This window comes from Mobula birostris, chromosome 8 (assembly GCF_030028105.1).
Source record: "Mobula birostris isolate sMobBir1 chromosome 8, sMobBir1.hap1, whole genome shotgun sequence".
NCBI classification, from domain to species: Eukaryota; Metazoa; Chordata; class Chondrichthyes; order Myliobatiformes; family Myliobatidae; genus Mobula; species Mobula birostris.
The window spans coordinates 73,183,947-73,199,625 of record NC_092377.1 but is presented as its reverse complement, the minus strand read 5'-3'; the positions used below and the strand labels follow the sequence as shown (position 1 = coordinate 73,199,625).

The 15,679-nt window shown below is 40.3% G+C and overlaps 1 protein-coding gene across 1 annotated transcript in view; it reads left to right on the top strand.

Moving 5' to 3' along the window:
* LOC140201402 (calcineurin subunit B type 1) overlaps positions 1 to 15,679 on the top strand; it is a 72,238-nt gene that overhangs the window by 50,472 nt on the left and 6,087 nt on the right. The window contains exons 3-4 of the mRNA XM_072265452.1: positions 5,917 to 6,093; positions 13,417 to 13,476. Coding sequence (XP_072121553.1) covers positions 5,917 to 6,093; positions 13,417 to 13,476 — 237 coding nt within the window. The remainder of the gene's footprint in view (positions 1 to 5,916; positions 6,094 to 13,416; positions 13,477 to 15,679) is intronic.

The window sequence follows — 15,679 nt, the reverse complement described above, 5'->3', positions numbered from 1 at the left end:
TTTCTCTCCCAATAGCAGTGTGTAATAATTGTAAATGTCCAACTCACGTGTGCTTTTTGTGGATGCTGTCACCTAACTGGCCTGTTAATTAATATCGAGGGAGAAGGAAGCTGTATGGATATCAAGAACCTTTCCACAGACCATCTCCACAGGAAATGCCCACAACATGCCTGTACCTATGCCGTGGACCAGAAGGGCGCCCTGCTCCCATTTCCTGCCGTTGCAGGTGCCCCAGCAGAGTCAGAGCTTATAGACAAATATAGGCAAGAGAGAAATGAAGCCTGCCGCCACCACCCAGCTCCAGGAAGCTGGGAGCCTCACAGAAGTCATCAGTTCACCAGCTTCTAGAAACCACGAATGACACAAGGTCTAGTGCATCTCTACTCTGGGAGATTAGTTGTATAGAGGCCATTGGACTTCAGTTTTGGGAGTGGTAGCAGCACAGGAGACACCAATCAGCAGTTCTGAGAGACTGGGAACAGCACAGCATCTGACACATCCCAGCTCTGATAGAGGATATGGAACAAATAGAGCCAGAAATTGGAATTTAATACAGGCAAGTGTGAGTGTTGCACTTTGGGAGGACAGATCAGGGGAAGACTTGCACAGTGAGCAGTAAAGCACTGAGGAGACAGAGGAATCTGGGAATATAAATCCATAATTCCTTGAAAGTGGCATCACAGGTAGGTAGGGTCGTAAAGAAAGCCTTTGGAACATTGGCATTCATAAATCAAACTATTGAGTACAGGAGTTGGGATGAATGCAGTCCATTATCTGTACTAGGTGTCTGCACTGATTTTGTTCATTGCATACACTGGATAAATTCATCTGTCAATAACTATTAGGAATGAATACACAATTTTTTTAGTATTGTGTTATTGGTAGCATCCTGATTTTCTGTATTTCATTTAAACATTTTGTTTTATACTTTTTTTCCATCAAACTTCAGCTATTTGTGGCAGCCACTTAATTGGGCCAAAATATACTGACTCCAATTAACCTGAATCCACTGTATTTATAAAATGTTGATAATTATCTGACACATGAGCTGAATGGATTGCAGGTTAAAAAGCAATGTTCTATTACCTTATTCGTAACTTGTATCATTATTGATTATCTTTTAAAATTCCATGAGAATTTAATGTTGAATATCTTGTGACAGAATTTGAAGTAAACCTATATACTCAAACAACAGGAGTTCTGCAGATGCTGGAAGTTCAAGCAACACACATAAAAGTTGCTGGTGAACGCAGCAGGCCAGGCAGCATCTCTAGGAAGAGGTGCAGTGGACGTTTCAAGCCGAGACCCTTCGTCAGGACTAACTGACTTCTCTAATTTCTGCTAATGCCCCACCTCCCCCTCGTGCCCCATCTGTTACTTATTTTTATACACACATTCTTTCTCTCGCTCTCCTTTTTCTCCCTCTGTCCCTCTGAATATACCCCTTGCCCATCCTCTGGGCCCCCCCCCCCCGTCTTTCTTCCCAGACCTCCTGTCCCGTGATCCTCTCGTATCCCTTTTGCCTATCACCTGTCCAGCTCTTGGCTCCATCCCTTCCCCTCCTGTCTTCTCCTATCATTTTGGATCTCCCCCTCCCCCTCCAACTTTCAAATCCCTTACTCACTCTTCCTTTAGTTAGTCCTGACGAAGGGTCTCGGCCTGAAACGTCGACTGCACCTCTTCCTAGAGATGCTGCCTGGCCTGCTGTGTTCACCAGCAACTTTTATGTGTGTTGCTTAAACCTATATACTTTTTTTTTAATGTTGGTATCCTATCTATCCTTGTGTAGAAAATGTACATTGAAGACCTTTATAACTTTTTAATTTACCACTTTCTATATGGCCACTGATCTGCACCAACTAACTGTTGCAGTGCTAGATATGGCAGGTCAGAAGTTGAAATTAAATTTCTTGTAGAATACGGAAGTATCATTCCTGAGGCAGTAGTGCCAAAAAAGAAAAAAAATAAACTGAGGTTCATGGGTTCATTATCCAATCAGAAATATAGTGGAGGGGAAGAAGCTATTCTTGAAACATTCAGTGTGTGTCTTCAGACTCCTGTACCACCACCTTGATGGCAGCAATGAGAAGAGGGCATGTCCTGGGTGATGGGGATCCTTAATGATGGATGCTGCCCTTTGGGGGCATTGCCTTTTGAAAGTGTCCTCGATGCAGGGGAGGTTTGTGCCCATGATGGGGCAGGCTGAGTTTACAACTTTCTGCAGCTGTTTCCAATCCTGTGCAGTGGCCCCCTATGTACCAGGCAGTGATGCAACCAGTTATTATACTTTCCACAGTACATCTGTAGAAATTTGTAAGTTTCTTCGGTGACATACCAAGTCTTCTCAAACTCCAAATGAAATACAGCCGCCATTGTACATTCTTTGTAATTGCATTGGTATTTTGGGCCCAGGATAGATCCTCAGAGATGTTGATACCCAGGACCCTTTTCACTTCTGATCACTCAGTGAGAACTCGTGCATGTTTCCTCAATTTCTCGAAGGCCACAGTCATTTTATTAGCTGACGTTGAGTGCAAGGTTTTTGTGACACCACTCAGCCAGCTGATCTGTTTCACTCCTGTCTACACCTCGTCACCATCTGAAATTCTGCCAACAATAGTTGTCATCAAGTTTATAGGTGGTTGTTGAACTGTGCCTAGCCACAAAATCGTCAATGTAAGCGAGATTAGAGCAGTGGACTAAGCACACATCTTTTGAGGTACGCCAGTATTGATCCTCAGTGAAGAGGAGATGTTATTTCTGATCTGCACAGTATCCTTCGGGTGAAGAGTTGAGGATCCATTTCCAGAGGGAGATGCAGGTACCCAGATTTTGGGGGTTGTTGATTGGAACTGAGGGTATGATTGTGTTGAATGCAGAGCTGTAGTGAATAAAACAGCAGTCTGATGTAGATATTACTATTGACCAGGTGATCCAAGGCTGAGTGGAGAGGCAGTGAGGTTGCATCCACTGTGGTCCTATTGTGGCAATAGACAAATTGTAGCAGGTCCAGATTTTTGCTTAGGCAGGAGTTGATTCTTGCCATGACCAACCTTCAAAACACTTCATCACAGTAGATGTGAATGCCACTGGGTGATAGTTGTTGTAGGTGCTCACCCAACTCTTCTTGGGCACTGGTATGATTATCACCCTTTTAAAGCAGGTGTTAGAACCAGTGAGAGATTGAAGACGTCTCACCCGTTGGTTGGCACAGGTTATTAGTGCCCTACCAGGTACACCATCAGGGCCCAGCATCTTGGTGAGTTCACCCCCTTAAAAGATGTTCAGAAGTTGGCCTCCAAGACAGAGCTCACATGGTGACCCAAGTGCTGCAGGGATTTGCACAGGTATTGTTTTATTCTTCCTTTCAAAGTGTGCATAAAAGGCATTGAGCTCACTTGGGAGTGAAGCATCTCAGCTATTCATAATCCTGAAGAGGGGTCTCGGCCCGAAATGTTGAATGTTTACTCTTTCCACAGGTGCTGCTTGGCTTGCTGAGTTCTTCCAGCATTTTATATGTGTTGCTTGGATTTCCAGCATCTGCAGATTTTCTCTTGTCAGCCATTCATAATGTTAGGTGTGCTTTTTTTTAAAGGAAGTAATGGACTGAAAACTCTGCCAGTGCTGACATGCACCCGATTACATCTCTAACCTCAATTGGAATTGTTTTTTTTGCCCTTAAAATAGACCTCCTGTAGGTCATACTTGGACTTGTATAGTTCTGGAGCACTGGTCTTGAATACCACAGATCTAGCCCTCAGCAGACTATGTATCTTTTTGGTTCATTCATGGGTTTTGATTTGGGTATGTCTGGTATGTTCATGAATGCATGCTCTCATCCACACAGACCTTAAAGTTGCTGACAACTGTGAAGTATTCATTCAGAATCAAAGATGAGTCCTTGAATATTGTCCAGTCCACCAACTCAAAGCAGCCCTGTATGCACTTCCCCACCTATCTTAATCATAACTTCTTGGTCTTCACTACTGGTGATGTGGTCTTTAGTCTCTGCCTATCCACTGAGAGTAGAGGTACAGCGAGGTGATCGGACTTTCCAAAGTGTCGACGTGGGAAGGGGCAGTAAGCATTGATGGTGGTATAACAGTGGTTCTAGTGGTTGATAATCTGTTTTGGGTGGCATAACGTGCAGTAAGAAAGAGGAAAGCTTTGTCTTAAATGAGTCAGAATGTTCAGCACCATCTCTATTTGTGGGAGAGAAAGTAAGTTCATAACGAATTGTGTTGTTACCACCAAAATGTCACTTTGGCCAAAAACAAAAATTATCTTAATTCCAAAGTTATTTCCATCTGCAGTACAGTTTTCTATAATTGTCCTTGTTGATGTAAACCATACTAAAGTTGTATTTTCATTAAGTCGTTGTGTTTTATCATTATAATACAGGTTAGATAGCTGCATGTTGCACATTGATGTCTGTGTCCAAATCACATTCCCAATTATCTTCCATTTTTCATTTTGTTTTGCTATCACATAGAAAAAATTATTATAAGTAGAGGAAAAATAAACTTTTCAGGTACTCTACTGGTGTGTAATTTAGTTGGATGAGTATCTGAAAAGTTTATTTGTTCTGTTTCCTGTCATGACTGATTCCTACTCCTGAATTTAATACTCACAGTAGATCAGTGAAAACCTTTTATATTAATTGAGATGATCAGATGTATCCAGGTATTTCAGAATTGATATTTTTTTCTGTACATGTCGATCTTGTGCACTTTGTCATAAGCTGATGTCAGGCTCTTGATTTTAATATGTATAACCAAAGCCAGGATTACTTAACCAATCATTTTGTAAACACTTTTTTCCTTAAAGTTAATGTACTTTCTTAAGGTGCTTAATATATAGAAACATATTTTATGACTAGCAAACTGTTAATTCCTAATCCTTCCTGGATTGTCTAAATGCTTGGTTACACTTTGTGACACATTTAGAAATTCTGAATGTAATCTGTACGGTGTCATTTAGTTGGAAGAAAATTGAATTCTGATATCTTGTGACTTGGTTATTTATGAAATGTTAATAAATTTTAGTGAGAAGGAACCATTAAGAACAAATAGATTTGTATAATTGATTTTAATTTTGAAGATTTTAAAAACTATGAAGTTCTCTTCATCCTTTTATGCCACTCCCTCCCTCCACAAAAAAGTAAGGTACCCTTTCTTTGTCATACTGCAACTAGCTATAAATTTTTGACTGTTATACTAACTTGTTCCAGTAAATTCACTTTAAAATTGTACATTTGCTCAGCACATGCTCTTAATTTCACAAGTGTTTAAAAGTTGCCTTGTCATTTTAAATTGAGTACAGTTCAATTCCACCTGCTGTATAATGAATTACTTTGTAGATCTTATCGTAATAATCTTGCTTTTATTTTGTGAAAGCAATAATGTAGAACATCAAGCAGTAGTAACTAGATTGCTCTGTTTATTCTGAAAGTGAGTCCATTTGAACATTAAACAAGATCTCTAAAGCTCCGCATACATTCTTGTTAAGGTATGCTGTGAAAAGATTAATAGGCTTTTTGTATTTGTCTGCTCAAGCATGTACAGCCTGACTCCCTAACTCTTGGATAAAAGTGGGATTAATTAATCTGTGGTGACTGAGTCATATGATGATCCAGTAAAACTTAATGGTTGGAAATGTGTGTGTTGTCTCGGTCTGCTGTCAGTATTGTACCAGCAGAAATTTGATCAAAATGGCCAAAGCTTGTACAGACAAAAAGTTAGGTGAGCAGTTTATTCCACGTTCTAACACTTCAGTCAGAGTTGGGTTGTGACAAGACAGCAAAAACTGTAAAATTGAATTTTTGATCCTATCTTGCAGTTTTGGCAAGCAACTTGATTTTTTTTAAGCTTAATTCTTCTGGTGGTTTCATTAATGTTACTGATTTTACTTTTCCAGTTGATGCTGACGAGATTAAACGGCTAGGAAAGCGATTTAAGAAACTGGATTTGGACAATTCTGGCTCACTAAGCGTTGAGGAATTTATGTCTCTGCCAGAGTTGCAACAGAATCCACTAGTACAGCGAGTCATAGATATATTTGACACAGATGGAAATGGTGAAGTTGACTTTAAAGGTAAGGTTTTCAGCAATTAGTATATTTTGGATAATTTATTGGGCACAGTGTAGATGGACAAAATGTTAATTGTTCTGGCACACTTGTATATTTTGCAAGTACGTAAAATTACCTTCAGTGGTATATTACATATCTTCAGTTCTCAGTTATCAAACTAAAACATGATTGGGTTATTAATGCATCTTTTTTAACTTTGTCCCAGGAATTAACAGATACTGAACAAATCTTGAATACTGTCAACTAATCCTGTTGCACATAGTTGCACTGCTGGATGGACTTTCAGAATGAATTTTAATTAGTTTAAACAATATGCTGCCAGGAAATTGGGCACTCAATAGCACTGAAATTTTACTTTAAAAAATGAATGTTGCTCATATCAAACAAGGATCTGCTATATTTCAGATGATTGGATAATCTGATTAAATAGCAGTGAAGATGAGAATTATTTAATCTGATTGTTACGTGGAGGATTTACCGCGAATTTTCTAAAAGATAAATGGTAGATTTTCAGAATCGGGAATTGGTGGGCTGCTAAGCAAAATTTTGTCCCCTCTTCAGACGAACAAAATACAAAGTTGTCTTTAAGATGCTATTATTAAAAATAAAACTTGTGTTTAGACCTGATATTTAAAAGGGGTTATGTAAATCAACTAATACTTTTTATTGGATAGATAAATTTTGGTCATACTTGGATCGAAGAAGTTAATCATACTAGCCTTAAATTGAAATTTGAGTGCTTTTTCACCAGTCATCAAATTTGATGGTCGACCAGCTCAATTAAGGAGAGTTTTGACATATGCTGAGAAACTTGTACAGATTAGTATTCTGTGGTTCATTTAAACAATTTTCCATGCAGTCCTAAGAGTAAGAAGCTTTTTTTTTCCCTGACCTTGTAGTTTGTCAATTACACAATAGCTGTAAATTTCTACCTTTATGATTTCCCTGGTTTAAGGGTGTGATGTAGTATTTTGTTTAAATGTTGATTGAATATTAATAGCTGGAATTTCACTTTTGCTTCAAAAGCTGGTTTAAGAGAAAGACATTTAATTTGAATTGCCTTGGGAAATTTTGAATGTTGTTTCTACCTCTTAATGGGACTGAACTCCAGATGTCTTGTGGTCCATGAATTTAGTTTTGTTTGTAGATTGATCTGGCAACTAAGTGTAACCAGGTTGCATTGGTCTTAAGCTGGTTTCATCTCCCATTGAGCCATATGAGGTATTTAGCAGTAATTCCCTGAGTCCTTGAATGGATTTGGTTGAAGGTAATGTGAAGTGCCACCTCTCATAAAAATAGCTCAATAATCGGAGCTTATTGCAATAAAGAAGACTGCACATTTCATGGGCGAATGTATAAAGGTTGGATTGATTAAGAAATCCAGGAAAACTGGCATTATTGATGTAATTGAAACTGGGGATCCTAACTTTCAGATTTTGCTTTTAAATACCATTTGAAGATGTCAGTGAAGTCTCTCAAATTCTTACATTAATGTAGGAAAGAAATGATTGTCTATTGTCTATTATCATATGTAAAAATTGATTATTTCTCCATGTTTGTCTAATCATGGCATTTTCTTTGTGCTTCCAAATGCTACCGTGTAGTATCTGTTTTTATTGCTTTTATTTGTTGGCACATTCTTTTGCTTTCTTTTACCTAATTTGTAATTTTAGGATGAGGAAGTACATGCTGGAAGTCACATCAACAGTCTGTGCAGCCTGATATCACCTAATTGATATCTTAGATTTAAAATCGATAAATATTATCCATTTTAACTTTTAAAGCTGTATAATTTCTTTGAATTTAAGACGAATAGGTGACAAGCCACTTTTTGCTTACAAGATAGATTAGTATCTATTTTTTTTAATCAGGCCACATGTTTAGTCTGCAAAAATAATTTTAAGTAAAATGATCTTGTCCATGAATTGAGCTGACTCTTCTGATCTATTGTTAGTGCTAGGTTTACTTTGCAGGCCCCCCCACCCCTCCTCCCGGTATCTATTATTGTACTGGATCTTAGCTTGTGGTAGCAACTTCTACACTACTGCATATGCTGCCCCATGGTTGCACTGGTGAATTTTAATAGTCAATGGGACATTGCAAATTTCTCTTGCCTCCCCAGCTCCCTGCGCTTCATGGATCTTGTAAATCAAGTGAATTACATAGACCAAGTTTTCTCACATGGTATTTCATTATTTTAACCTAGCCACCTGGTTACTATTAGTAATGAGATCTTTTGCTTGCAATTGAAGCCTTGGATTCTATGGATGTTTCAGAGTGCACCCATTCTTTCTTGTCTCACTACTACTGGATCAGCGGTCCCCAACCACCGGGCTGCCAAGCATGTGCTACTGGGCCGTGAGGAAATGATATGAGTCAGCTGCACCTTTCCTCATTCCCTATCGCACACTGTTGAACTTGAACATAGGGTTGCCAACTGCCGGAACATCCAATATATTAGGCTAAATTGATTTGTCCCATATTTCCCCTGCTGAGGTAGAGCATTCCTATGAAACCTTTTGTGCCAAAACCTTTCATGAAGCGAAGAAGCAATTGCCATTAATTTATATAGGAAAAATTTTTGAGTGTTCCCAGACCCAAAAAATAACCTAACAAATCATACCAAATAACACACAAAACTGAAAATAAATAACACTAACGTATAGTAAAAGCAGGAATGATATGATAAATACACAGCCTATATAAAGTAGAAATAATGTATGTACAGTATAGTCCGGAATATGAAGGCAAAACCGATTGGTGGGGGAAAAAAATTGGCACGTATGCGCATGCACACACAGGTGCCTGCGCAAGGCTTCATGGTCATGGTAGTCGGTCCTGGGGTGAAGTGTCCTGGGATTTGACTGCTACTTTTGTCCCTTTTTTGGGAGTGAGAAAGTTGGCAACCCTAACTGTAAAAGACATGTTGAGGTGAGTTTAACCCTACTTGAACATCCCCCCCACCCCAGTCCACAAGAATATTGTCAATATTAAACCGGTCTGCGGTGCAAAGAAGTTTCGGGACCCCTGCACTAGATGAATGCTGTCCCATTGTTTTCAGGATATTTAGTCTCTAAGATCTGGGGTCTATCAAAGTTCAACCAGTTCCATTCTGAAAATAAGGCTCAGAGATAGCTTCTCTGTCTTATCTCATGAACATTGTTTCAGTTAAGTTGCCACATGTTAGCTTTTCAAAACAATTCTTAATTTTCAAAGTAAGTCAAAAAGTAAGTGGAAAGGTTCATATTATTAAGGTTATGTATTCAGAATTCAACTCAGAGATTCGTTCTCACCAGATTGCCATGAAATAAAGATAAATAATGGAAGGCATTGAAAGAAAAGACGTCAACCCCCCCCCCAGACAAAAAAGAAATAGAAGCAAAAACTCTCAAACCCAGAACCTCTCCCTTGCACAAAAGCTAACAGATCACCCATATGGAAAATGACAGCTAGAACATCAAACCCCAAACCCCTAACCCCCTCCCTTGCAAAAAAAACTAATATGTTACCCGTGAGGGGGGAAGAAAGCAACAATAACATCAAATCCCCAACTGCCTCTTCATATACAAAAAAATTAACAGATCACCCACAGAGAAGAGCATCAGACCCCAAGTCCCCAACTCCTCCCTCAGAGAAAAGCTAACATATTGCCCACCCGGAAAACAGAAACAAGGGCATTCCCAATACTTAAACCCCCAACCTGTCAATTGGCAACGAGAGAGAAAACACAAGACCAATATGAACTACAGTATTAGAGAGCGACCGCTGACTCGTGCCTTCCCTTGATGTTTCAATCTTCCTCGATGCGTTGATTGGTGAGAAATGGAGTCGATCATGGCCCTACGCCCTGTCTCTGGTCTTCTCAAAATAAATTTTGTTATAAAAGTACATATTTGTCACCAAATGCTACCCTGAGGTTCATTTTTTGCAGGCATTCACAGAACAAAAAAGACTGACAAGTTGTGCAAATACAGAAAGTAATACTAACTAACTACACAAATTGTACAGTCCTTGAAAATGAGTCCAAAGGCTGAGTTCAATGATCAATTCAGTGTTCTGGTGAGATGTCCATGCTGGTTCAGTAGCCAAATGGTTGAAGGATAATAACTTAAACCAGGTGGTATAGGACCTGAGGCTTCTGCACCTCCTTTCTGGTGGTAGCAGCAAGAAGAGAGAATGGCCTGGATGGTAGGGGGCCTTGATGCTGCTTTCTTGTGGCACTACTCTCCAGTTGTGCTCAATGGTGACGAGGACTTTCCCTGTGACGGATTGGTCTGTATCCACCACTTCATGTAGGCTTTTCTATACTTAGGCATTGGTATTTCCATACCAGGCCATGATGCAACCAGTCAGGATACTCTCCACTGTGCACCTACAGAAGTTTTAGATGACGTGCTGAATCTGCACAAAGTCCTAAGGAAGTAGAGGTGCTGCCACGCCTGCTTTGAAATGGCATTTACATGCTGGTCCCAGGAAGGATCCTCTGTTATGATAACACCAGGAATTTAAAGTTACTGACCCTCTCCACCTTCAATCCCCAATGAGTACTGGCTCATGGACCCCCAATTTCTTACCCATGTGGTCAATAATCAGCTCTTTGCTTTTGCTGACGTTGAGTGAGAGATTGTTGTGGCACTATCCAACCAGCCTTTCAATCTCCTCCTATATGTCTGGTCAAATACTGGAAAATGCTCTTCCAATTAAATTGATATTATCTCTTTGAGAATCTTCAGAGACCTTCACAGACCATTGGTTATCCTTGGGCATGGCTTGTTTAAACTGAAAACATTAAATTTTCTATCCAGAGATGATTGCTTTTAACCCTTTGTGTGTTACCTTTGTTTTATTTCTCTTCTCAATTTTATACATACATGTAATATATTTTCTTTAAATATATTAAGTCCATTGGAAAATTTATTTTTCATTTTTTAATGGTTTGCAGGATATAAAGTTGCTGTTATTCTGTGAAACATTTAAAAAACTGTTGATAAACATTGGTGGGTGTTTACTAGAGTCATATGCACAAATCTAGAAAATCTGCTAGACTGGAACACTAAAGACGGTGAATTTCATCAGTGATGTCTTCCTTTGAGCAAAGCTGAAGTGGATTAATGAATCCAGTTACTGTTGGAAATGCAGGGCTTGGATCAGTACAAAATCCAGTTCAAATCATTCACTGCTTTGGATTACCGGATCTTTTGATGTCAGGAAATTTCTCCAGAATTGAACAAAATCTGAGATCATTTAGAACAACCTGGGAGATAAATCTATCAATGTATTGGTATTTGTGCATATTTTGTCTGTGGACCAAAGGACATTAGGCCAGTCAGGTTGACAAATTTGAGAGCATGTATGCAAGGCTACAGTTGTCGATTATGCATATCGAGGATTGGGGCACGAAGTTGGAACAAGGCAGGTACTCTAGTGCAAGCTCAGGTGAAGATGACACCTTGTTCAAATTTAAGACTGGGTTAGGAACACTTCCCACCTTGACCAGGCTGTTGGTTTGAGGATAGCCATTAATGTAGAGTTATCATCTAATACATTAGATTGGGTCAGACTAGAATTAGAGATCTGAGGTGAAGTATTAAGGGGAATCTGATAGGGTATTCAGCGGTACTGGTGTGGAATGAGCTGCTAGCAGAGGGGGTAGATGCGAGTACATTTGTAACATTTAAAAGAAGTTTGTCTAGATACATGGATAAGAGGGGTATGTATGGCTAGGGTCTGAGTGCAGGTAGATAGGGTTAAGTAGAAAACTAGGCCAGTATGGACTAGATGTGCCACAGGACCTGTTTCTAGGCTGTAGGACTCTATCATTGACATTGGCAACCCTGCAGGTAATTGATCTGCTTCAGGTAGGTCTGAGATGGACGATGAAATTCCAGTGTTTTTTTAAATCTTTCTAGCTAAACTCAAAAATAGTCTATGTATGAATTAGACTGTCCACATTAGTATTTGAATTGTAGATGTCATAATGGGTTGCAGCATGTGCTAGTAATAAACCATTGCACTAGTTGCTGATCTTTTGGTAAAAATGACTAAACTGGATCTGCTGGTGTTGATGTTATTTGAAGCTGACTCAATCCTTTGCAGTAGCAGGACCTTGAATAATATAATGATATCAAGTGGTGGCCAGAACACACCTTACCATTGAACAGAAACAAAATCTTGGGGGGGGGGGGGGTGCAGATTTTTCCCCATTAATAGTATTAACCAACATCAAAAATGGCTGTGGTATTTGTAACATGCAAAGCTATTAGAAATCATTGATAGAATGAAGAAAATTTTATTACAAAAAAATTAACCAAATTAATTACAAGATATAAATTACCTTGTACTTGCCCAGTTTTCTCTTAACTCTTCCTCTTTATTTAACTGAATGTAGATGTTTAGATATGGAATTGTGTTGGATTGTGGGGAGAAACCATAGCACCCAGAGGAAATTCTGGTGTACAAATTCTTTACAGTCAGCAGCGGAATTGAACCCAGTCACTGTACTGTAATACTGTTATGCTAACAGTAGTGCTACCATACTGCCTCCATGTAACTTGCTGGAGGATCAGCAGGCAGATTCTTCACTTCAAATGGCAAAAAGCAGCAAGTTTTACATTCTGCTGCTGAACAATATTTGGAGACTAAAGACAGGTTGTTCAGTGAATGATCAGCTAAAAGTGTCCAACAAATTTATGCTTTTTGTTTTCTACAGGAATCACAAGCTTGACACATGCAGGCAGGTCAACATGGAATTGTCTGTTTCTCCCAGCAAGTTTTGGCCCAGCGGGAGTTGATTACTCAAACATATAGAGGGATTATCATTTACAATTTCCCCAAGTGTTAGATTTTGACATGTTTTTGAATATTTAGTCAAACTTTTTGAATATACATTCTTAATTGACTATCATTGGAGACTCTGAATGAAAGAAAGCATAGTTCTCCCTCTCTTAAAATTAAAAAAACAATATGTTCATTAAAAGTTTAAATACATACAGCAGATTGAAAAAATTAAATGAAGGAAAAGGAGGAATTTAGTGTTTGGGGGCTTTTAGTGATTTCTGCACTGTTTTGAGTTAATGTAATTGATTCTTAAACAAGTAGCTCGCTTTTTTGTTTTATGCTACAGTAAGTTTCCTCTTGAACCTATTGGCAGTGTTAAATTTATAACTAAATAAAGTGCTGGTCTGAAGCCTCCCTTTTGGATGCTGGGTTCTATGATCATAAAGTTTTACTGTATAGTACTGCTTTGGTTATTAACCAGTTTAAATAACATTATAAGTGATCAGCCAACTCAGATACAACTAGCTGCTTTGTAATCATTTCTTGCAGAATTTATTGAAGGGGTCTCCCAATTTAGTGTTAAAGGTGACAAAGAACAGAAATTGCGATGTAAGTATATTTGTAATTTATTTTATAATTGTGCTGAACATTATTTGATGTTCACTTTGATTACCTTTATTAGTGCTTGAAAAATTGCTACAATTAATTTTATCCTCAACTTGAGCTTGACCTTTGTTTATTAAGAAGTAGTTTTTGCCCTATCAGGTTATGGATTCAAGCCAATTTCAGAGGCACAACAATTCTACTCTGCCAACGGTAATACCAGTGGAGTATTACATGATTGGATATGCCTTCATTCAGAATTAGTCTCAGTGGATGAATGGATCCTGTGGCACTAATTAAACAAAAGTGTTTACCTGGCCAGGTTTCATCCTTGGCCAACATTACAAGGGAAACAGATGTCCTGCTCATTTATTTATTTTCCCCTTTGGGAATTTGTTGTTCATTCATTACAACAGTAACAGTACTTTAGAAGAGGTTGATATGGTCTAAGAAACATAGGGACATATTTGTCCTCAGTCTTGTTTCGCCATTTAGGGGTATATTGTTCGCAGGTTGATTAGCATCTGCGAACAGTTCGAGCTAGCGTCGGGGGCCAGGGTCAATTGCGCGAAGAGTGAAGCCATGCTCTTCGGCAACTGGCCCGACTGATCCAGCGTCCCCTTCACCATCAGGTCTGACCACGTGAAGGTGTTGGGGATCTGGTTCGGGGGGGCTGAGGCGTGCAACAAGAACTGGCAGGAGTGGACTGCCAAGGTGAAACAGAAACCGGGACTGTGGGGAGGGTGCTCCCTGTCGATAACGGGCAAGAACCTGGTCATCAGGTGTGAGGTGCTCTCAGGGCTGCTGTACTTGGCGCAAGTGTGGCCCGTCCCCCGCACCTACAGCTCGGAAATCACCCGAGCTGTCTTCAGATTCGTCTGGGGATCCAAGATGGAGTGGGTGAGACGGACCGTCATGCACAAGTCCCTGGACAGTGGGGGCAAGAACGTCCCCAATGTCGCCCTCACCCTGCTGGCCAGCTTCGTATGTGGCTGCATCAGGTTGTGTGTAGAACCCAGGTATGTGGGCACCAAATACCACTATGTGCCCAGGTTCTACCTGTTGCCCTGGCTACGAAGGATGGGTCTGGCCCCACTCCTGCGCAACGTCCCAGTCAGCTGGTCGTTGCCGGCATACCTGTCCTACGTAGCAAAGTTCTTCCAGGAGAACGCCTTTGACCACGGGGCCATCAGGCAGTGGTCGACACGTAATGTCCTGCAGGCACTGCAGGAGAAGGACGTGATGGACACAGTGGGGTGGTTCCCTGAGCAGACCGTCCAGTTCATCTGGCAAAATGCCTCATCGCCAGATCTCACCAACAGGTACCAAGACCTCGCCTGGCTGGCGGTGAGAGGGGCCCTCCCAGTCAGAGCCCTCCTGTACGCCTGGAACGTCGTCTCCGCACCCCACTGCCCACAGGAGGACTGCAGTGAGGAGGAGTCTGTGACCCACCTCTTTGCACACTGTCAGTTCACAAAGAGGGTGTGGAGGAGGATGGACGGGCTAGTGTCACGTTTCATCCCCAGCAGCTGCATAACGGAGGACTCTCTGATCTACGGGCTGTTCCTGGGGACGCACACGGAGACAGACATCCGGTGCTACTGGCAGATCATCATCTCGGTGAAAGACGCTCTTTGGTCAGCCCGAAACTTGATGATCTACCAGCACATGGAGATATCCGTGGCAGAATGCTGCCGACTGGCACATTCTCGGCTGCAGGAGTACGTGCTGAGGGACGCACTGAAACTCGGTGCAGCCACCGCAAGGGCCCGGTGGGGAAGGACCATGGTATAGGTTTCTCCACCCGCAGGAATGGGGGGGATTGGGTGGCGGGGAGTATACCCCTCAACAATGATGTGGTAAGGTGAACAACTGGAGTGCCACGTGGGTGGCGATAAATATGGATATGTACTGACTTTAATGGAAACGTATGTAAAGGATGGAAAGTTATTGAATGGTTTATTGTATATATTTATTTTTGAATAAAGTATATTTTGAAATTTAAAAAATTTGCAATCTCATTCTAACTGCTAGTTTATATTCCATATCCCTTCATATCATATGTTTAAAAATTACATTTTAAAATTTATAAATGCCCTGCTATTAGGAGTGGTTAATGGAAAAGTTTTCAAACTTCTGCTACTATTTATGAATAGAAATATTTCACATTGGTTGGACCCAGCTCCAGTCTGAAAGATCAGGCTCTGAC